The sequence below is a fragment of the Strongylocentrotus purpuratus genome, unplaced genomic scaffold, assembly GCF_000002235.5.
Source record: "Strongylocentrotus purpuratus isolate Spur 01 unplaced genomic scaffold, Spur_5.0 spur5_scaffold_19, whole genome shotgun sequence".
Taxonomy (NCBI): Eukaryota; Metazoa; Echinodermata; class Echinoidea; order Camarodonta; family Strongylocentrotidae; genus Strongylocentrotus; species Strongylocentrotus purpuratus.
In genome coordinates, this window is record NW_022145604.1 from 7,744,342 (window position 1) to 7,763,804 (window position 19,463).

General features: G+C 37.8%; 1 protein-coding gene across 2 annotated transcripts in view; it reads right to left on the minus strand.

Annotated features, from left to right (window-relative positions):
* Positions 1-18,706, minus strand: part of LOC100892850 (N-lysine methyltransferase KMT5A) — a 33,587-nt gene extending 14,881 nt beyond the window's left edge. For both annotated transcript variants that reach the window (XM_030990190.1, XM_030990189.1), the window contains exons 1-5: positions 18,015-18,706; positions 11,740-12,057; positions 7,581-7,624; positions 1,650-1,755; positions 839-992 (exon numbers count right to left, since the gene is read on the minus strand). In XM_030990190.1, the coding sequence (XP_030846050.1) occupies positions 839-992; positions 1,650-1,755; positions 7,581-7,624; positions 11,740-12,049 (614 nt within the window). In that variant the 5' untranslated portion in view covers positions 12,050-12,057; positions 18,015-18,706. The remainder of the gene's footprint in view (positions 1-838; positions 993-1,649; positions 1,756-7,580; positions 7,625-11,739; positions 12,058-18,014) is intronic.
* Positions 18,707-19,463: the final 757 nt, after the last annotated feature.

Here is a 19,463-nt window from a genome sequence, read left to right on the forward strand (position 1 = left end):
AACCAAGAAACAATTCATGTATGTTTATTATATAGAATAGTAGAAGCATTCAGTCAAAATAAAGTTAAGTTTGAATTATATTTGCTATCTTGCGCACAAAGCTTGGTCTTTGATGTATTTTTGCAATGCAGTGACACTCGACCTGCTGACACTCGCTGCAGTGACACTGACAGGGACACTGACCTGCTGACACTCGCTGCAGTGACACTGACAGGGACACTGACCTGCTGACACTCGCTGCAGTGATACTGACAGCCCTGGACACTTTGATTTTGAAACTGAAAATTTGACTTGAGCAAATTTAGAGTGTCAGGACAGATCAGACAGACTGTTTTGCAGGTCTGATACTGACACTGACAGTGCAGTGACATGATATGACTGAGAATGGTGCGCATACGCACGTACAGAAACTGGACACCCGCGCACGTACAATTCCGCTCGGTAAACAGCTTCGTGACCGTACTTGTGTGTCGCCATCTGCGGCTGAAATTAATCAGGAAATCCCCTGCGTGACTGCCTTTAAATAGTTGCTACTACCAAGCTTACAAATGACTGTCTGAGCCTCATCATTACATTATAACAGTAAGATCAGAAACAATTTTATCCATGAGATATTCAACATCAAGCGAATTAGCCGTATTTATCGAGTACCAGATAAATAACCAAAATCAACACTAAACACGCGATTTCTCGAAAATACAGGCATTTCAGAGCGATTTTTTTTTGGCGGGGGTGCGTTCTACCCTCATAAGTGTATCCAAAAACTATAAAATTAAGGAAATCTAATTTTACCTCTTCGACTTTTACCAACACGGTGCAATACCTTTAAAACACTTACCACAGATTCTTCCCTCTGTACTTGAAGAAATATCTGAATCCGGTTTCTTCAAATCTTTCTCTTTCTTCTGCCTCTGCTTTATCTATTAATTCCCCATGGTAATGGAGTAAAAACTCCCCACTATGAAAGTTTTTTGTAGTGAAAACAGCTCTACCTGCAGAGTACAAGAGATAACAATAAATAATGCACTGTTTTTGAAGATGGTATTACAAAGCCAAACTACATGGATTCTCGACTGAGCGCAGTTAAAATGTATGCCTCTGCTATTGCCAGATCTAAAATATATTACCGGTACACATTTAACTACTAAAATTTTCAAAAACTTAAATCATCTAATCAGATCATCATCACTTCCATAAGCCTATATGAGCCAAGATTGAAATTGATCCGTCAAACGGTTCTTTAGTTATCGCGAGAACGTAGACCTCTGTCACCTTTGACCTTAATACCCCCAAAACTAATCAGATCATTATCCCTCCTACATTTGTATATGCCTCCTATCAATTCATTTCATTATCTAACCATCAAAAAATATACAAAACAAAATAGAAAATTTACACTGACAGACACATGATCAAAATTAAAGTGAAGGTTCGGAGACCCTGGAAAAAGCAAAGCTTACAAAAAGGGGCCACCAAAGTAATGCATAATCACTATTAAAAGGTACAAATTATTCAACAAAAAGAAAATACAATTCAGACTACTTATCCTGATATTGGACACATTGGACACTTAAAATAATCTTGAAGGATGTTAATTCATGAAAAAAGGAGCCTTTCGAAATCACTTATATCTGCACTGGATACCTTACCCTTTCCTGGTAGAATTTTGACACAAAACCCCTTTCTGTCCTTTTCTGTGTAATCTTCTGGGCGGTTGGTATCTGCAGGCTCTCTCAGTCGTCGAGACATTCTTGTCTAGGATAGCGAAGGCAAACAAAACAAAACAAGGAGATTACTGTAATGTGTCTTTCCTATCTTTCCTACTTGCATGTACTCCACCCCGAGATCAAAGATCAAAGATGATTTGATAGTGTGAAATCAATCAAGCATAACAGTACAAATTTCATTGAAATCAGATGGAAAATAACAAAGTTACAGCAATTTGAAATTTGTATTATTTCAAAAAACAATGAATGAGGCTGTGTCCAAAAGTGATGATGTCACAAGCCCGCTTTTTCTTTTGTATTTTATCATATGGAAATCTAAAATATTTCAAATGTCAAACATGGTTTGGCTCCTCATGGAATGTGGAAAGTCATCCTTACTGTAATTTATTCTGATACAAGGGAGCAATTCTTTGTGTACATGTACATCTATAAATGAAATATTGCAAAATTCATATTATAAACTAGATGAATTTGACTGCGCGCAGTCGACGGGTATGCCTCCGCCCTCCCGCACAAATACTTAAGTATTGCCATAATCCTTCATATTTATAGTAACATTTGCTTATCTTATACATGTACCTTGAGTTAGGGCGTAAACTGTTAAATTTACCATTTTACCTTTACCTTTGACCCAAAATTAAGTTTGATGGAATTCTGTCCAATACTTCTTGAGTTAGGGCAGAAACAGTGAAATTTCGGAGTTTGACCTTGATCTTTGACCTTTGACCTTAAGCGGATTTCACCCAAAATGAATTATCTGCATCTCGTAGTGTACATTTGGATTAAGTATGATCAAAATCTGCCCAGGGGTTCTCGAGATATCGTGATAAAAAGATTTTTCACACAAATTTCATTGACCTTTGACCCTCGACCTTGGGCAGATTTCACCCAAAATCTAGTCAGTTCAACTACACCTCATGGTGCACACTTGGGCCAAGTATGATCGAAATCCGGCCATAAGTTAATGAGATATTGCGATAACGAGACTTTTCAGGCCAAGTTCATTGACCTTTGACCTTTGACCCTAGGCAGATTTCATCCAAAATCTAATCAGTTCATCTACATCTCATAGTGTACATCTGGGACAAATATGATCAAAATCCGTCAAAGGGTTCTCCAGATATCGCGTTAACGAGACTTTTCAGGCAAAGTTCATTGATCTTTGACCTTTGACCTTAGGCGGATTTCATCCAAAATCTAATCAGTTCATTTACATCTCATGATGTACATCTGGGACAAATATGATCAAAATCCATCAAAGGGTTCTCCAGATATCGCGTTAACGAGATCATCAGTTGAGAACCTCCCTCAAAGTATAGGAACTGGAAACTGACTTTTGGTGGAATTATATTGACCATTAGATTTTGAATTGATTTATTTCGTGATCACATTTATTATACATGTAGTCTAGTTGCTGCAGACCCTTGTACTGCATGTGTGTACTCCAGGTATGTGATGTAATGACATTTTGTCACAAATTACGATCATGTACATATTCATTCTTGCTACATGACACATTGGCGCTAGTGCACTTTCGCACCGGGTGCCTAAAATCCAAATAAAACCACAAAGTACTAATCAAGAACCCACCTCAGTGTCTCTCTGAGGCTGTTGTCCCGTCCTTTCCTCAAAATCATGAATTTTCCGTAAAAATTCACCGCCGTACACTGCACTCACTGTACGGGCGCTGGCGCTTCGGCATTCACTTCTCGCTCGCACAGATCTGTGCGAGCGAGAAGTGAATGCCAAAGTGCCAGTACAGTGAGTGCAGTGTACGGCGGCGAATTTTACGTAAAATTCACAATTTTGAGGAAAGGACGGGACATCAGCCTCAGAGAGACACTGAAACAGGTTTTTGATTACTTTGTGGTTTACTTTTGATGTTATATCATTAAATTAGGCGCCCGGTGCGAAAGTGCACTAGCGCCGACACATTTTATACATCAGCTCTTGTGTAGATTAGTAATCATAGACCATAATACGGAGATTGCCAAAAAAAGTAAACTGAGCCTGACACACAGGCTACAAAGTAGTTAGTATTTTGTGCATTATTTGAATCTTAGATGACTGTTAGCTTTCAAATTTCACAGACATGTCCAACATAACTAGCCTGAGGTTCATGTAAGGTTTTGCTGGATTTGGGGAGGTCTGCAAAAGGGACACCCTACCTTTAATGAAATTTTCACTGTTTTGCATAAGTTTAGTTTTACTCTATAAACCCTTTGCACGCAAATGTTGCAAAATTGCACATTTGTACACTCAAATTCAACAATCGTAATAATTACTTTTCTCCATCACATTTTCACTAGTTAGAGAAGAAAAAAATGGCCTGAGTGCTGAAGTAACATCTACATGTATAACATAATATCCAGTATTATTGGTGCAAAGTTATAAAAACAGAGAAATAAATGGGGGCGAGTTTCATTTTCAAGCTCCACCCTAATTTTGTGGGCAGGCCATTCTCCTATGTCAGCGAGATACATGCATGTAGATGGAAATAAATTTACCAAACTACAATGTTCTGCTTTGATGCTTTTTGACTTTCCTCATTTGATAATCTTTAAACAAAATGTGTATAATTATTCATATCACAGGAAACAAGACAAATACGACTGCGTCTCCTATATGCCTCCGCCCTAAGCTACCCTAAAGGCAATATAGGAAATCGATGAAATTATTACAATGAGACATACTATCACCAAGTTTCCACCCTATATCTCTAGTTGTTCTCGAGATATCGCAATAGCAAGGCTAAAACCTATAATTTCTGAAATTGACCTTTGTGACCTTTGACCCCAATATCAAATCCGATCATCTTCCTATGGTAATTCACACTATCACCAAGTTTGAGCCTTGTAACTCCAGTGATTTTTGAGATATCGCGATGACAAGGCTAATATCTAGGATTTCAGAAATTAACCTCTGTGACCTTTGAACTTGAACATAGTTACTCCAAAATCTAATCAGATTGTCTTCCTATGGTGGTATATACTATCAAGTTTGAAGTTCATATCTCAATTACATGTAGTTCTTGAGATATCGCGATAACGAGGCTAACACCTGGAATTTCATAAGTCGACCTCTGTGACCTTTGACCTAGTTACTCCAAAATCTAATCAGATCGTCTTCCTATGGTGGTATATACTATCATCAAGTTTGAAGTTCATATCTCAATAAGTTCTTGAGATATCGTGATAACGAGGCTAACACCTGGAATTTCATAAGACGACCTCTGTGACCTTTGACCTAGTTGCTCCATAATCTAATCAGATCGTCTTCCTATGGTGATACATACTATCATCAAGTTTGAAGTTCATACCTCTGGTTGTTCTTGAGATATCGCGATAACGAGAAAGCATGACGGACGGACGTACATGTAGGACGGACAACCCGAAAACATGATGCCTCCGGCACCACCTTCGGTGGCAGAGGCATACAAATAATATTTTCTGTATGGGGGTACTTTTCCTTCGTCAATTCCAAATTTAAATTTTGTATTGAACCCAATGGTAATTTACAAATGTACATTGACAAGTCTCATGTTACTGCATTCTTCCACTCTGAGTTTATATACATGTACGTGTACATCCCGAAAGAAATTTCAGGTTTCATATTGTGTTTTATAATCTAGCTGTTTTGATTTTTGTAGATTACTTGAAAAGCTTCATTTCTTTTTCATCTATTTACACCATAAACTCAGTGTGGAAGAATTCATGTAACATGAGACTTGTCAACATTCTACTAACACAAATATCATTACATGGGGCAAGATGAATTTTCAAAGAAAGTTTAGGAGTTTTAGAAGGTGAAGAAAGAAAATAATAAACATATATTGTAAAAATTACATGTATAATGACAGTTAACATACTCTCTGTATGTAAAGGAGCGAATCTGCATCTCGTTCGAACGAGTGAATGGACTTTCACTCGTAATTGAGCTGTAAACCACTCATGTTTGAGTGGCCATGACGATGTTCTCAGTCCCTCAAAAAGCGAGCCAAATCATTGCTCAAAAACGTAAAACGAGTTAAACTGGATTATTCTCACTCGTTTATAACGAGCAAAAGGGAGAGCTAAGTAACATTCTTTCGTAACTAAGCGAGCCCATGGTTTATTTAGTCAAAGACTAGTCCACAAATACTAATTTTTTTTTTCAAACTACATTTATGTAATCAGGTAAAAAAAAATTGTTGCCAATTTGAGGAGTGAAAGCTGATTAATTTAGACCTCAGGAAAGTTCTATACCTCTGTGGGTTAGAAGTAGTTGCGACTGATTCAAATCAAACTCAAGTTTCGATAGATCTTAATTGTGTACTTAAGAGATAATGGGCTGTATGCATAAAAAGTAGCAATTGCTTGTGCTAGCCTTTTACTTGAATCCGTATGCATAAACATAAACAATTGCTTGCAAGCAAATGCTTTTGCTAGCAAGCACAAGCAATTGCTTAATGTCCACAAGCAATTGCTTAAAGATCAAGCATTGCTTAAAAACGTATGCATAAAACGAACCTTTTGCTTGTTCTGATAAGCAATTGCTTACGTTTTTTTAAGCTCCGTCATAGCAGCTTGAGCTCTTGCTTAATCGGGACGTTCGCGGTTAAGCATCATGTTTATGCTCGTTAGAGAAAGACCAAAGTTGTACAGGAGTAGAATAAATCGAGAAGAAATTGCTCCCGAGACCTATCGGAAACTATTCCGTTTCGACAAAGAGAACGTTGAGTGGTTAGCACACAGGTTCATACCTGAACATGATGAAAAACGGGTGTGTGTATTTGGGTGTGCGCTTGTGTGTGCATGTATCGGTGTTTTTTTTTCATTTTGTTCTGAAATATGTCATCCTGGAATGTTATACTGCCATGTCAGGAAAGGCTACCCCACACGCATGACATTTGAATACACTACTAGTATGCGAAACCCGCCTTTGTTCTCCCATGAATGATGTTCGAACCGGCGTGACGTCGCTAATGTTGAGATCGTAAGCAATTGCTTGCTGGAGGCAAGCAAAAGGTTTGAGCACAAGCAAAATGTTATGCATACGGATTTAAGCAATTGCTTGAGCTTGATCTTTTGCTTGACAAGCAATTGCTTGTGCTTGAAGCAATTGCTTGCAAGCAATTGCTACTTTTTATGCATACGGCCCAATGAGATCAATTTAGATTTGAGTTTGATTTGAATTGATTGCAACTCTTTGTAAGATGGACCCCTGGCTTGTTACTTTGGTCCTTGCGCAAAAGCACAAAATTTACAATGCAATGCGCAAATGATACTTAGATGGCGTCATGAAAATATAAGTCCATACTTTGATGATCTCATAAAGAGGTACTTGTGTTATTAAAGTCAATGTACATGTGTGATGACAGGGCATCATACCATCAGAAACCTTACAGATTTTTGTCCTTCATATAATATACAGGTAGTGTATTTTGACAACAAAAAACAGCCTACCATATCCATAAAAATCTGTTGGTGAACTTTCCATGGCAATACATTTTGTGAAATTTTCCAGCTTTTTTATGATGTGCAAGTATTGCAACTAAAATTCAGCCTTCACTACTGTAGCATGTAAATGAAACAGAATGGGCAGCAGGGAGTTGTTGTATGAATTTCCATCCCTTTTTATGGTAAATACCCAAGGAGCGCTTAATTACTCTCCCACAAAGTGATTAAGGAGAGTTGTACATGTACATGTAGGAGAGCTATCGCTCTCACTGACTCACTCCCCATTGTAATCCAGTCCCTTGTGAAAGATTTCAAAATTTTCAGTTGAAGCAAATAATTACAACATTGATGAGGTCCCCCAGTGATGAGGTACTAAGTGGAGTAAGTGTAAATGGACTAATGTTAAAATGCTCACCTGCCTTCCAATTTGTGCCTCTGTCATCTTTTCTGGTCTTTCGGCTGAAAGTAAAATATGTACCGGTATGTAAAATGCAAGTTGAATAGGCACTAATTCCTGGTTGTACATGTATACAACATTTTTTTTTTAAAGCAAGTCACAATGAGACAACGCCTGTAATTACATGTACTACCACGATTTCCAATTTTCACTAAAAAAATTAAAAATTAAAACAAACTAAAAGACCATGTTAAACCAGTAACGGTACTTGCAGAAGACTATCAAGTCAACCATATTAAACTTTGAACAAACTTGACCCTAGAAAGCCGAGTTATTTGAACCCATCTTATGGCGGGGGGGGGGGGGGGGGGGGCCCGGGGGAAGGGGGGGGGGGGGGAGATCTCGGCCGTCAACCAATTGCGATGAAAATTGGCACGCACGTTGCCCAAGACGTAATCTACACATTTGCATAGTCAATTGGTCCAAAAAAGTTAATTTTTAATCATAAATAAATTAAGCTAATTTTGCATAAAATCATAATTATGCTCTAATTCATTCAATAAATCTCCAAAACTGCTAAATTTTGGTTTTAGATACTTTTGTAGGATTCTGATCAAATGTACAAGTTTTTTGGTATCATTTTTTTTTCTTATGTATTTCTTATGTATTTCTTTGTTTTTTTTTATTAAATATGTTGGCTGCACTATTACGATCATGAACAGCAAGAAATTAATTTTAATCAGTAAAAGCAAAAATAATCATACATTTAATGCATTTTGGCTGGAACACAATTTGTATTGGAATTCTAGGCCTACCCGGTACATGAAATCACGTTTTTGAGCAATTTTCGGTCTGACATGAAAGTATGAAATGCTGCGTAACTTCGGAACCGGGTACCCGGATATCAGTGCGCGAGGCTTGAAAGTAAAAAGTCATGAAACATCATGTCAGCTGCTTTGCGTGTTGCGAACATATTGCGCGAATATGTCCTCATATTGTTCCAATTACATAAGAATAAACATGTGCCTGATATGTTTATGTTCCGTGTATGGGGTGTATTATTTCCGATGAAATTAAGAGTAAAGATCCGATGGGGATCGTCAAAAAAGAGGCCACCACTTGCCATGCCCGCCGCGCGGAGCTATGGGCGAGACAGCCGAGCGCGATTTGCGTGTGTACAGCGGGTGTGTCGTTACTGCATTTGTTTTCCATGTGTTTGCCGCGTAGCCATAATGCAGTCTCTGGTCGGAGATCGATATAATTTCACTGTTTAATTGCAAAATTTCCAGTCTTCAAATTAATTTTATGACAAATCCTTTTGTTCATGCGAGTTTATTAGGGTATGCTTTCATATCATTGTGCAATGGAAGCGAACTATTACAAAAAATTTGGGGGTCTCCCCAGAAACTTGATTTGGGCTTTAATACATGTATGTATATATATATTCAATCTTTTAACCCTTTGCCTTCTGAATTGTTTATTTAGGCTCAATACAGGGATCACTTGGTTCCCGTAGCCAACGGATTAAAATAATTTTCAAGTGTAATTGCAAGTTCTACATATAGAAAGGGCACTTGACATGCCCCAACATATAACAAAGCATGAATAAATTGAATAAGTTAAAAGGCAAAATGTGTATCTTAATCCTAAAAAGACTACCAGACTATTTTGAAGGTATTGATAGCCTCAATCAATAGTGTGCTTTCGTTTTGGACGACGGAGCCTTCTGCGACGGTAAATAAAATATTGACCCATCTGCGCATGCTCAAATCTGCATGTTCGTCCGTCGTCCAAAATCTATGACGGTATTCGGGGTATTTTACCGTCGTGCCGACGACGACAACGTATAGCAAGGTCTAACAGTATGAGGCCGTGCATGGTACCTTGCTTTTAATAGAAAATCAAGGAATAACATAAGGAAAAGAGAGAAAAACAATGAATAACATAAGGAATTAGAGAGAAAAACTATGAATAACATAAGGAATTAGAGAGAAAAACAATGAATAACATAAGGAATTAGAGAGTAAAACAATGAATAACATAAGAAAAAGAGGGAAAACCAATGAATAACATAAGAAAAGAGAAAAACAATGAATAACATAAGGAAAAAAGGGAAAACCAATGAATAACATAAGGAATAGAGGGAAAAACAATGAATAACATAAGGAAAGTGAAAGAAAACAATGAATAACATAAGGAAAGAGAGAAAAACAATGAATAACACAAGGAAAAGAGGGAAACACAATGAATAACATAAGGAAAGGGAGAAAAACAATGAATTACATAAGGAAAAGAGAGAAAAACAATGGATAACATAAGGAATAGAGAAAAAAACAATGAATAACATAAGGAAAAGAAGGAAAACAATGAATAACCACTTGACTGCGACTCACTAATTTCCCATTTTACCCCGCGCACAGTGGGCCAGAATGAGACCAAAGTGCGCCAAAAACAATTAGTGAATATGTGTAACGATTCCAACAATCTGGAGAACCTAATCTGTACACTTCCAACTAGAGCAACGGGTATTGTTGGACTGGACTGCGGGCATGCTCCGCGTGCACTCATGTGTCCCATCCCATCTATTGTGTCTATTGTACTTATTGTTCGCTGCTTTGACGAATGGCTCAGAATGCTCAAAAACTGTGAAAACATTGCTTAGGAAAATGGCGTATAACTCAAAAGTATGCGGATATATGCAGCTAAATTTTACATGACAGAAAGCCAAGACTCTGATCATGAGGCCAATATATCAGTTTACGTGGGACTAGGTGGGAATCAAAACTTATTCATTGCACTGTTCAAGAAAATGTAATTTCATAGTATGTTCTTGGGGTTTATATCTAATTAGTTATGCAAATTTATGCATTTCAAGCCATTGAAACAGGACATATTTCAGAATGTGTTGTTACTAGAAGCCACACAGATTTATAGCCTAATCTGTCAAAAAATTTAGCTAGAATTACGTATGCGCCAAAAAGTAAAAAGTTTCTAGTTTTGGTCCAAATCTGACATAAATTTCAACTTCAAGATAATTTTTAGTATACTCAGTCCGTTTCAGAAAGAAATATTGGAAATAGATATTGTCCAATATTTTATCTTTCATATGCATGCAAGAAAAGTAGAAAAAATTTCACTCGCCAAACTGACTTTTGGCGCAGTTTGGGGTCTCCCTGGCCCACTGTGCCGCGGTGCTCCAATGCAATTTCCCATATAGGCAACACACACACTTTCACCAAAATGCATTTAGTGGGACGGCTTGTAATTATTGGAATCAAATCTATCATTTTCAATTCAAAATCACTCCCCTAAATTCATTATCACATCGCCACACTCGTCCGATGCTGCACTAAAATCATCCTTACTGCAATCATCAAAAGTCTCATCCATTATCACTGTTTTTTCAGAGAAATTGCATCTATCGACAACCATCGAAAACCACCGTGAACGCCATTTTGTACAAAAAGTATGTTGGCTGAAGTTTTCACCCAAAAGATTTGCTTTTTTCAGAAGCTAGAGTGCCATAAATTTTATAGCATTAGCGCCATCTGTTGGCCACATTATAGAGGCTGAATTTGATGTGCTATAAGCCTAGGGGTACAAGGCATTGCGGAGTGCCGTTGCCTACAACAAGACAATGCATGAACACGTCATATGACGTGCTCAGCACAGAACGGCAAAACGGAGAGCACATCATATGACGTGCTCCGCAGCCAAGTGGTTAAGGAAAGGGAGAAAAACAATGAATAACATAAGGAATAGAGAGAAAAACAATGAATAACGAGGGAATAGGGTCAATTCGTCGCCGTCCTGAAAAACGAAACAAGTTTTAGGGAGGATGGACACGTTGCACGCCCGACGGTAAAGTCACTTTTTTTATCCATCGTAGAATGCTCCGTCGTCCAAAACGAAAGCACACTAATATCTCGACCATGACAAAGCCAATCAACATTTTGCCCTGATTTTAAGAACTGTGGAAAGGCAAATTCATCGTTATTTTTTTTAATGTTAATGGGCAATTCAAGCATGACGGATGGGACATCCAACCCTCACTTTTGTGTATCTTGGCCTCATATTTTGAATTTTATGTCGCAGTATTGCTTTCATTACGATAAAAAAAATCAGAAAATGTGGTTAACATTTCTGCAATAAAATTCTTCATTTTTATTTTACGTACCAATTTTTGATGCCTCAAGTTGACGGGCTCGCTCATCCAACATCCTTGCAAAAGATTCCACTTCTGAGTCAGAAACCAATGACTCTTCATCATCGCTGTTGGTCTGCTCAACTGCAGTATGTGCTTTGCTCTGTGTTGACATATAGATATTTTTTTTCAGCTCAGGAAGCATCTGCAAGCCTGGTAGCTCTGCATCATCTACATGTACATGCACGTTGTTAGTCTGTCCATCTGCAGCCAGTGAATTGCTCTGTTTAGATGCTTTTTTGAGACCGAGAGCTAGCATCTGTCCCCCTCGAGAACTATACATTTTAGATACTTAAGATAAAAGGAAGGATAAAATTAGTAGGTAATAAATAGAAAACTACATGTACTGTAGTGATGCCAATACTCTGCCTAGCGTGTGAACTCGGCCAGGTAACCCAAATTGGTTCAGTGACGGCGCGTTGTGCTACCCACGCGTAGCGCATGACAGCCAGGGCATAGCGCACAGCGTTAGCACAACAAATACGCTAACAATGTGTGAGTGAGCAGCACAGCGCGCTGTCACTGAACCAAGGCAGGTGAGCTGGCCAAGTTCACCCGCCAGGCTGAGTATTGGCATTACTACGGTATTTTCATTTTAATAGAGGGAGTGATGTGATAATAAACAAGACAAATTTGACTGCATCTCCTATGCCTCTACCCTAAACTACCCTAAATGCAGTATAGGAAAATGGATGGAATTATTACAATGATGAGACATACATGTACTATCACCAAGTTTGAACCCCATATCTCTATTGGTTCTTGAGATATTACAATGGTAAGGCTAAAACCTGTAATTTCAAAAATTGACCTCTGTGACCTTTGACCGTTGACCACAAAATCTAATCAAATCATCTTCTTATGGTGATACACGCTATCACCAAGTTTGAGCCTCATAACTCCAGTGGTTTTCGAGGTATCGCGATAAGGCTAATATCAAGGATTTCAGAAATTGACCTCTGTGACCTTTGAACTGAAACCTAGTTACTCCAAAATCTAATCAGATCATCTTTATGTGGTGGTATATATTATTACCAAGCCAAGTTTGAAGTTCATATCTCAAGTAGATCTTGAGATATATCGCGATAACGAGGCCAACACCTGGAATTCCATAAGTCGACCTCTGCGACCTTTCACCTTTGACCTTGTTACTCCAAAATCTAATCAGATCCTCTTCCTATGGTGGTACATACTATCATCAAGTTTGAAGTTCATACCTCAAGTGTTTTTTGAGATATCGTGATAACGAGAAAGCAGGACGGAAGGACGGACGGACGGACAACCCGAAAACATGATGCCTCCAGCACCACCTTCGGTGGCGGAGGCATAAAAATAGAAAGGGGTGGCAGCTCAACAAGGAAATCTTTACAGTAAAGTGGGGAACGGACAGAGAACTGGCGCATGTGTTGCATCACTTGCATGTATTTTTTTTTGTTTTGTTTTTAATAGAATACTTTAACTCATGCTTTTTATCCAAAATCAAGAGAAAACGATGATACTTACATTTGTATCATGACATTGCCAGTGGTATATTAATAAAAATTGGTACATGACTTTAAATTATAGGTGTCAAAATCTATGTTTTGGCTGTTGTTGTTTTTTGTCTAATTCTTGGATGATAAAAACAGGGCTGTTTCATGGATTTTCGGGGTCAAACACTGCAGCTTACCAAATGTATATACATAAATTAAAAATTGAGCAAGTGTCACAGGAAACTAGGTCTGAATATATTAAATTTAAAACTAGGCTAGTACTAGGTGGGATATTCCAGCTTTAACACTGGAGTAAGTAAAGTAGACTGCCTGAGATTTGATCGCTAGTTAGCCAATTATATTTCCTGGGTAAATCCTGGCCCCGAAATTCCATAAATCATGTCTAAAGTTTGAATATATGCGTGCAAAATGAGTTAGTGCGGCGACATAGGTACCTGTAAGTCAAGTTTTGCCGTATCAAAATGACATGCCTGTCTTAAATGGTGAAAAAACATTGTTTTTGTAAATATTTTTGTGAGATTTTTTGCATTAATGTTTATAAGAATATGAAAAAAGGCATGACAGTGATATTTTTGGACATAAATATTTACCTTATATTGAAATTTAGGTAGACATTTAAGGTGCGCAGACGTCACATAGGGCCCCCTGTAATACAGACAGCTGGTATCCAGACAAAATTGGCAATTTCAAGAACTTTGCAAGCAATATTATATTTCATAATTTGTTTGACTTTGACTTTGACAATTATTGCAAAGCACGGATATTCACAATTATCTGTGCTAGTATTTCTAACTTAGATCTAGCCATAGCCATAGACCCTACACAGTGACTTTTTGTGACTTTTGTAGTGACTAACGCGACGGTGTCCATTTTCCTTTGACAAAATCAAACGGTACATTAAGCTACGCACCAGTTTTAATACAGTAAATGAATGTAATTTTTTTTTGTCTGTTTCAATGTTGTGAATTCATGATGATTTCATGAAATGATGAAAATACAGTACACAAATGATTTTCCCCCAAAGTTTTTGTGATATCTTCGATAGACTTGTTGTTTTCTAATCTATCCCAAACATTGAGCGCATAGAACGCGTATTAAGGAGTGCGTAGCTTAATGTACCACGTAGCTTAAGGTACCATCACCATATGGTGGGGGTACCAAAAGCTACGCGGGTCCTAAAGCTACGCACACCATATAATACGCGCTACTGTATGCAGTGCGTAGCTTAAAGACCCGCGTAGCTTTTGGTCCCCCCATCATACATAGGATTAGGAGATTTCTTTCTATGGGAGACTGCATGTGTCAATCTCCTCAGCAAAATCACTGGCTGGAATGCCAAAACAATCTTATTTTTAATTAAATGCCAAAGAAGTTACAAGAGATTCAATCTGAAAAGATTGTGATGGAAAAGGATATTGAATCGTACTTTATTATTAGGTAGTCTAGGTTTTATCCCCAATTTTGCTGGTAGTCTGGACACTCTATCCTCATCAGGCACCCAATTCAGCGGCAGAAAGCAATAAAAGCATTGGTAAGTTTGAAATATTATATTAATATGAGTACTTTTTAGGACTTGAATACGTACATTATGTTACCAAGTTATAACCTATGCAGTAAATGCAAATATACAGGGTTTTTTTTAGTAAAATAGTAGCCAAAAGATTACCACGCTGCGAACCTTTTTAGTCGCAGGTGTGGTATATACGGTATAAAAGTTTTAAAATATCATTGTGGCAAAATGCGTTTTTTTTCCCCCATTACTTTAGCCGTAATATTGATGAAAAGTGAAAAAAGGTCTCAGGAGGCAGGCCCCTGGACGGTCTCACGAGGGAGGCCGGAGGCAATGAGACCCATGCCTGCAGGGGCCGGAGGCGGTCCGCCTACTTTAAACTAGAAGTTGTAATGTTGCTGCCACTGTGATTCTAGTCACACCTGCAGCCCTAAGTGCAATATAAGGGGGTATTGCATTGTATATGGAGTTGTGCACTATCTGAGGACTGTACAGTACTCAGCTTGAATGAACTATTGGATAAAATCCTTTTTTTACTATTCAAATGTTATTGCCAAGTCGTGTTTTTTCAACCTTATGTTTATTTGGTACTAATTTAATAAGAATATTATTTTGGATTAGTGAAATCAAATAGACTCTACAGATAAGTAGTAATTTTGAGGCAAAGTTTTATTGACCAGAGGCAAATTTTTACTGTTGGGCGAATGGTATTGGTTGCAGGTGTGATTCAAGACCGATAAATTTGTCTCCTTCAGGGTCTTTTTAAACAAATTCTGACATTAATGGCTGACCCATTCTAGAGACAGATCGCTACGTATGCCAGCGCTATGCGGGCCTCCTGTTCGAAAAAAATCAGGCCGGAAAAGGTGCATTTTAGCTAAAAATAAATCTGCTTCCAGTTGGGTGAAAATCTAGTCATTTTCCACTCGTGTACGAGTCCCACTCGCGTCAACTAGCGAACGGGAAGCTGCCTGCAGTACCCGAAGTTTCGGCAGTGAACGTGATCGCGGGCTGGCAGTAGGCCCGCATAGCGCTGGCATACGTAGCGATCTGTCTCTAGAATGGGTCAGCCATAAATGTCAGAATTTGTTAAAGAAAGACCCTGATTCCTGAAAGAGACAAATTTATCGGTCTAGAGACTAGATCTAGAACTTGTGTGATTCTACTTCTAGTCCAATAAAGCAGAAAAGGAAGCAAATGCCTGGTAATGGTAAATAGTCCTTTGTCGTGACCTTTACCTTGCGTTGTGTAGTTGTTTGGATCATCCTCAGAGACTCAGATTCAGAAGCATGCCATTAAATTTTGCATTTGAAAAACTCAGAATGATCTTATTAATTTGAAAATTTAAGATAGCTTTGGCCTTTTGCCTTTGCCTTTTGCATGGACTGGTTTATATTTTACGTACCGGTAGATCTATTCTAGTCTAGATCTCTAGATCTATCTCTCATCTAATTACAGTACTGCCACTAAGGGGGAATGTACAGTTTAGCAGATGAGATCTAGAGTGACGTAGGAGGCGGGGCCTCCGTTACTAAGGCTCTATATAGAAGCGATTTCAGCCCGAAGGGCTGAAATCGCTAGAGAGCGTTTTGGGGCCCCAAAAAGTCGAAAATCGGGTTCCCCGTCAAAAAGTAGTTTAGTAACCTACTTGTAGGTTGTTTTTAAAAATTAGAGCAAAAAACCGTCGATCTGCCAAAATAATCGGCAAAAACTAAAGTAAACAAAAATACGGAACTATTTTCATGACGTCAGCTTGGAAGAAGAATCTAGCTGGAAATTATTGAAGTATTGAAAAACATGCACTGCCACTGCGCATGTCAAGCATGAACTAGCTAGCTCTTGCGCGTAGTTAAGTGTGTGAACTGTGCAATGCATTATCACGTACGCAGCGCTGAGCGCTTATGCACACAATATATAATACACAAGACGTAGACTAGACAAACGCGAATTTTTAACAGCTGTAGACTCTAGCCTAGGTTTTCTTAGCCATCTAGATCATCAAATCGGATTTGGATTATCAAAAAAAGGTAAGCAGTATCTTGAATATAGGTCTTAGCCTTAGCTAGACTAGTTTTATAGTGATTTAATCCTAAAATCAGGGGGTAAACCCCCCAGACCCCCCTCGGCATTGATGCAATTTTTTTACAAATCGCCGACGACGCTGTTATGGCTGCTAACTAGATCATGTTAAGCCCCATATTATACAGTCCAGTACCTCGGCCAGACTAGCTACATGCGCATTAATATCTACCTTAGCAACGTTACGTCACATCCTTTTTGATCGCCGAGTGGCTATCCGCTAAACTGTGCTAGTACAATTAATTAATAACATATTAATTTTGTCCCATTAGTCTAGAAGATCTAGTCTAGCCTACATAGATTCTACATAATTTTTTACCGTCTGCCATCTGGCTCACATCTACGAGGTAAATGGTTCATATGAACCATTTACAAACCGTTAGTGTATTTTTATAGATATAGACCTAGATCTATGTCATAGCGCCACCTAGATCTATAGATGCACATAGTCTACATGCCAACATTTGAAAATCATAAATCTGTACAAATTATGCTATTTTCCAAAAAAAGAGGAACAATCCTAACTCTCCTATTCAATGCTACCTACAGACAAATTTGTGTACAGGAAGAGGAACACCTGCATTAAAATGATAATTATCTTCTCCCAAAAAGAGGAATGTTCCTCTTTAATCTGAACAGTTAGCATGTATGGATGCATCGAATATAGAGTTGTGTTTTACAAAAGTTCATTTATGAACTTTAGCTTGAGTAAACTTTGTGATTAAATGTTTTGTTAATAGACTAGATCTAGAGTCTAGGCCTAGACTCTAGATCTAGGCCTATTCAAATGAGATTGCTAAGTCATCTATCTAGATCTAACTACTTTATGAATATTTAGAACTGTTTCAACATGAATATTATTTTGAATTAGCCTAGAATCTAGTGAGAACAAAAAGAGATGGATCATAATTTTCAAGAAAATTTCCAATGATCAGAAGGCAACTAGACTCTAGATCTAGTTACCATTGGCCGAATGGTAATGGTCCCTTGTGTGATCTGGCTTTCAATTTTTCCTGTGCAAGATATCTTGTTACAACATAAAATTAAGTGTATGGGACTAAGCTAAGCTATGCGTCTATTCGTAGCCGCACGGAAAGTCCGAAACTACTCAAAATTCGAATCTTTATTTGAATCATATGCATGATTTACACATGAAAACTACTTACCCAGGGCAGAATGAAACACCGGATTTCAAAATTCCGCTAAACTTTCCACTAAATATGCTTCATTTTACTAAGCACGAAGGTTTTATCTGGTCAAAACAAATATTATCGCTATTTTTCGTCAGCGCTGTTTATTGAATTTCGTACGGTACGATAGCTTAGGCCTATCGATATCCAGACGCGCGCGCATGTTCGATCGTCCGAAAACGCACGAATAATCATAATTTCCTGGAGCTCTAAACTGGTCAATTTACAGGGGTAAAATTTTCGAAAAACTGAAAAAATCCACCGAATGAGATAAAAATCTCCAGATAGGAAAAACAAGAGTCCCAAAATATGTTAGTAAAGAGATAATAAAGATATAATCCCAAGTTCAGGTAGATTCGCTAGATTTGTCTCTTCCCCTTAGAGCTGACTTTTAGACGACGCAAGATATAACGATGCCAATTCTCCCAAGGGTTTAACACCCCTGTCATGGAGAGATTATGATTCAATCTAAATGTCGATTTCAGTAGGTGATAAAGTCCCGTTTATAGCCTTGATTGAGTCTCTAAACAGCTGGGATCGTACCAAAACTGCTATGCAAAACGTTGCAGGCAAGGTAATTATTCCCCCTAACTAGACATTCCCCGTAAGCCACAGTTTCGAAGCATAGAAATTGCCCGCAAGTCGCAGTTAAGGTTATAATAATAATAATAATAATAATAATAATAATAATAATAATACAAATAAAAAATAATACTAATACAAATAATAATGCTAGTACTAATAGGTTCCTTTTATCTCGCATTTCAAGACAGGGTAAATTCACACTGCGCTTTACATAAAACAAACTTCTTTAAACATTTCAAACTTATGTCTTCATGCATCAATCAACATACTTGAAATGAATACAAAACAAAATGCATCTTAAAAAAAACAAAAATAAATAAATAGTTAACAATACAGAAAAGATGTAGCTGCTGCAAGCTTAACAACAAACTAATGTATACCAGTCAGTCCTGATATCAGTATTAGTGTAACAATAGTATTATAGTGGGAGCATGAAGTTGAACAATTCATGATTATACATAATTATATATGTTTGTTTGAATAATACTTGTTATAAAGATAGTAGTATGGTACTCTCTGTCACGAATTACTATGTATACTGTTGTATCACATTCATTTTCTATTCTGTTTTAGAATTGGCTTTCACCGTGTGAATGCGGCTAACAATAAACACAATTACAATAATGATGAGGATTATTATTATCATCATCATAATTATTATTATTATTAATATTATAATTGTTATCATTATTATTATTACTATTATTATCATCATTATGACTTATTAAGTAAGCAAATATCATTCCCCAAAACCTGGGGGGGGGATGATTGTACATGCCATCCCCCCACCTTGTGAGGTGGGGGGATGCATCCCCCTCATCCCCCCCCCCCCCCCCCGTT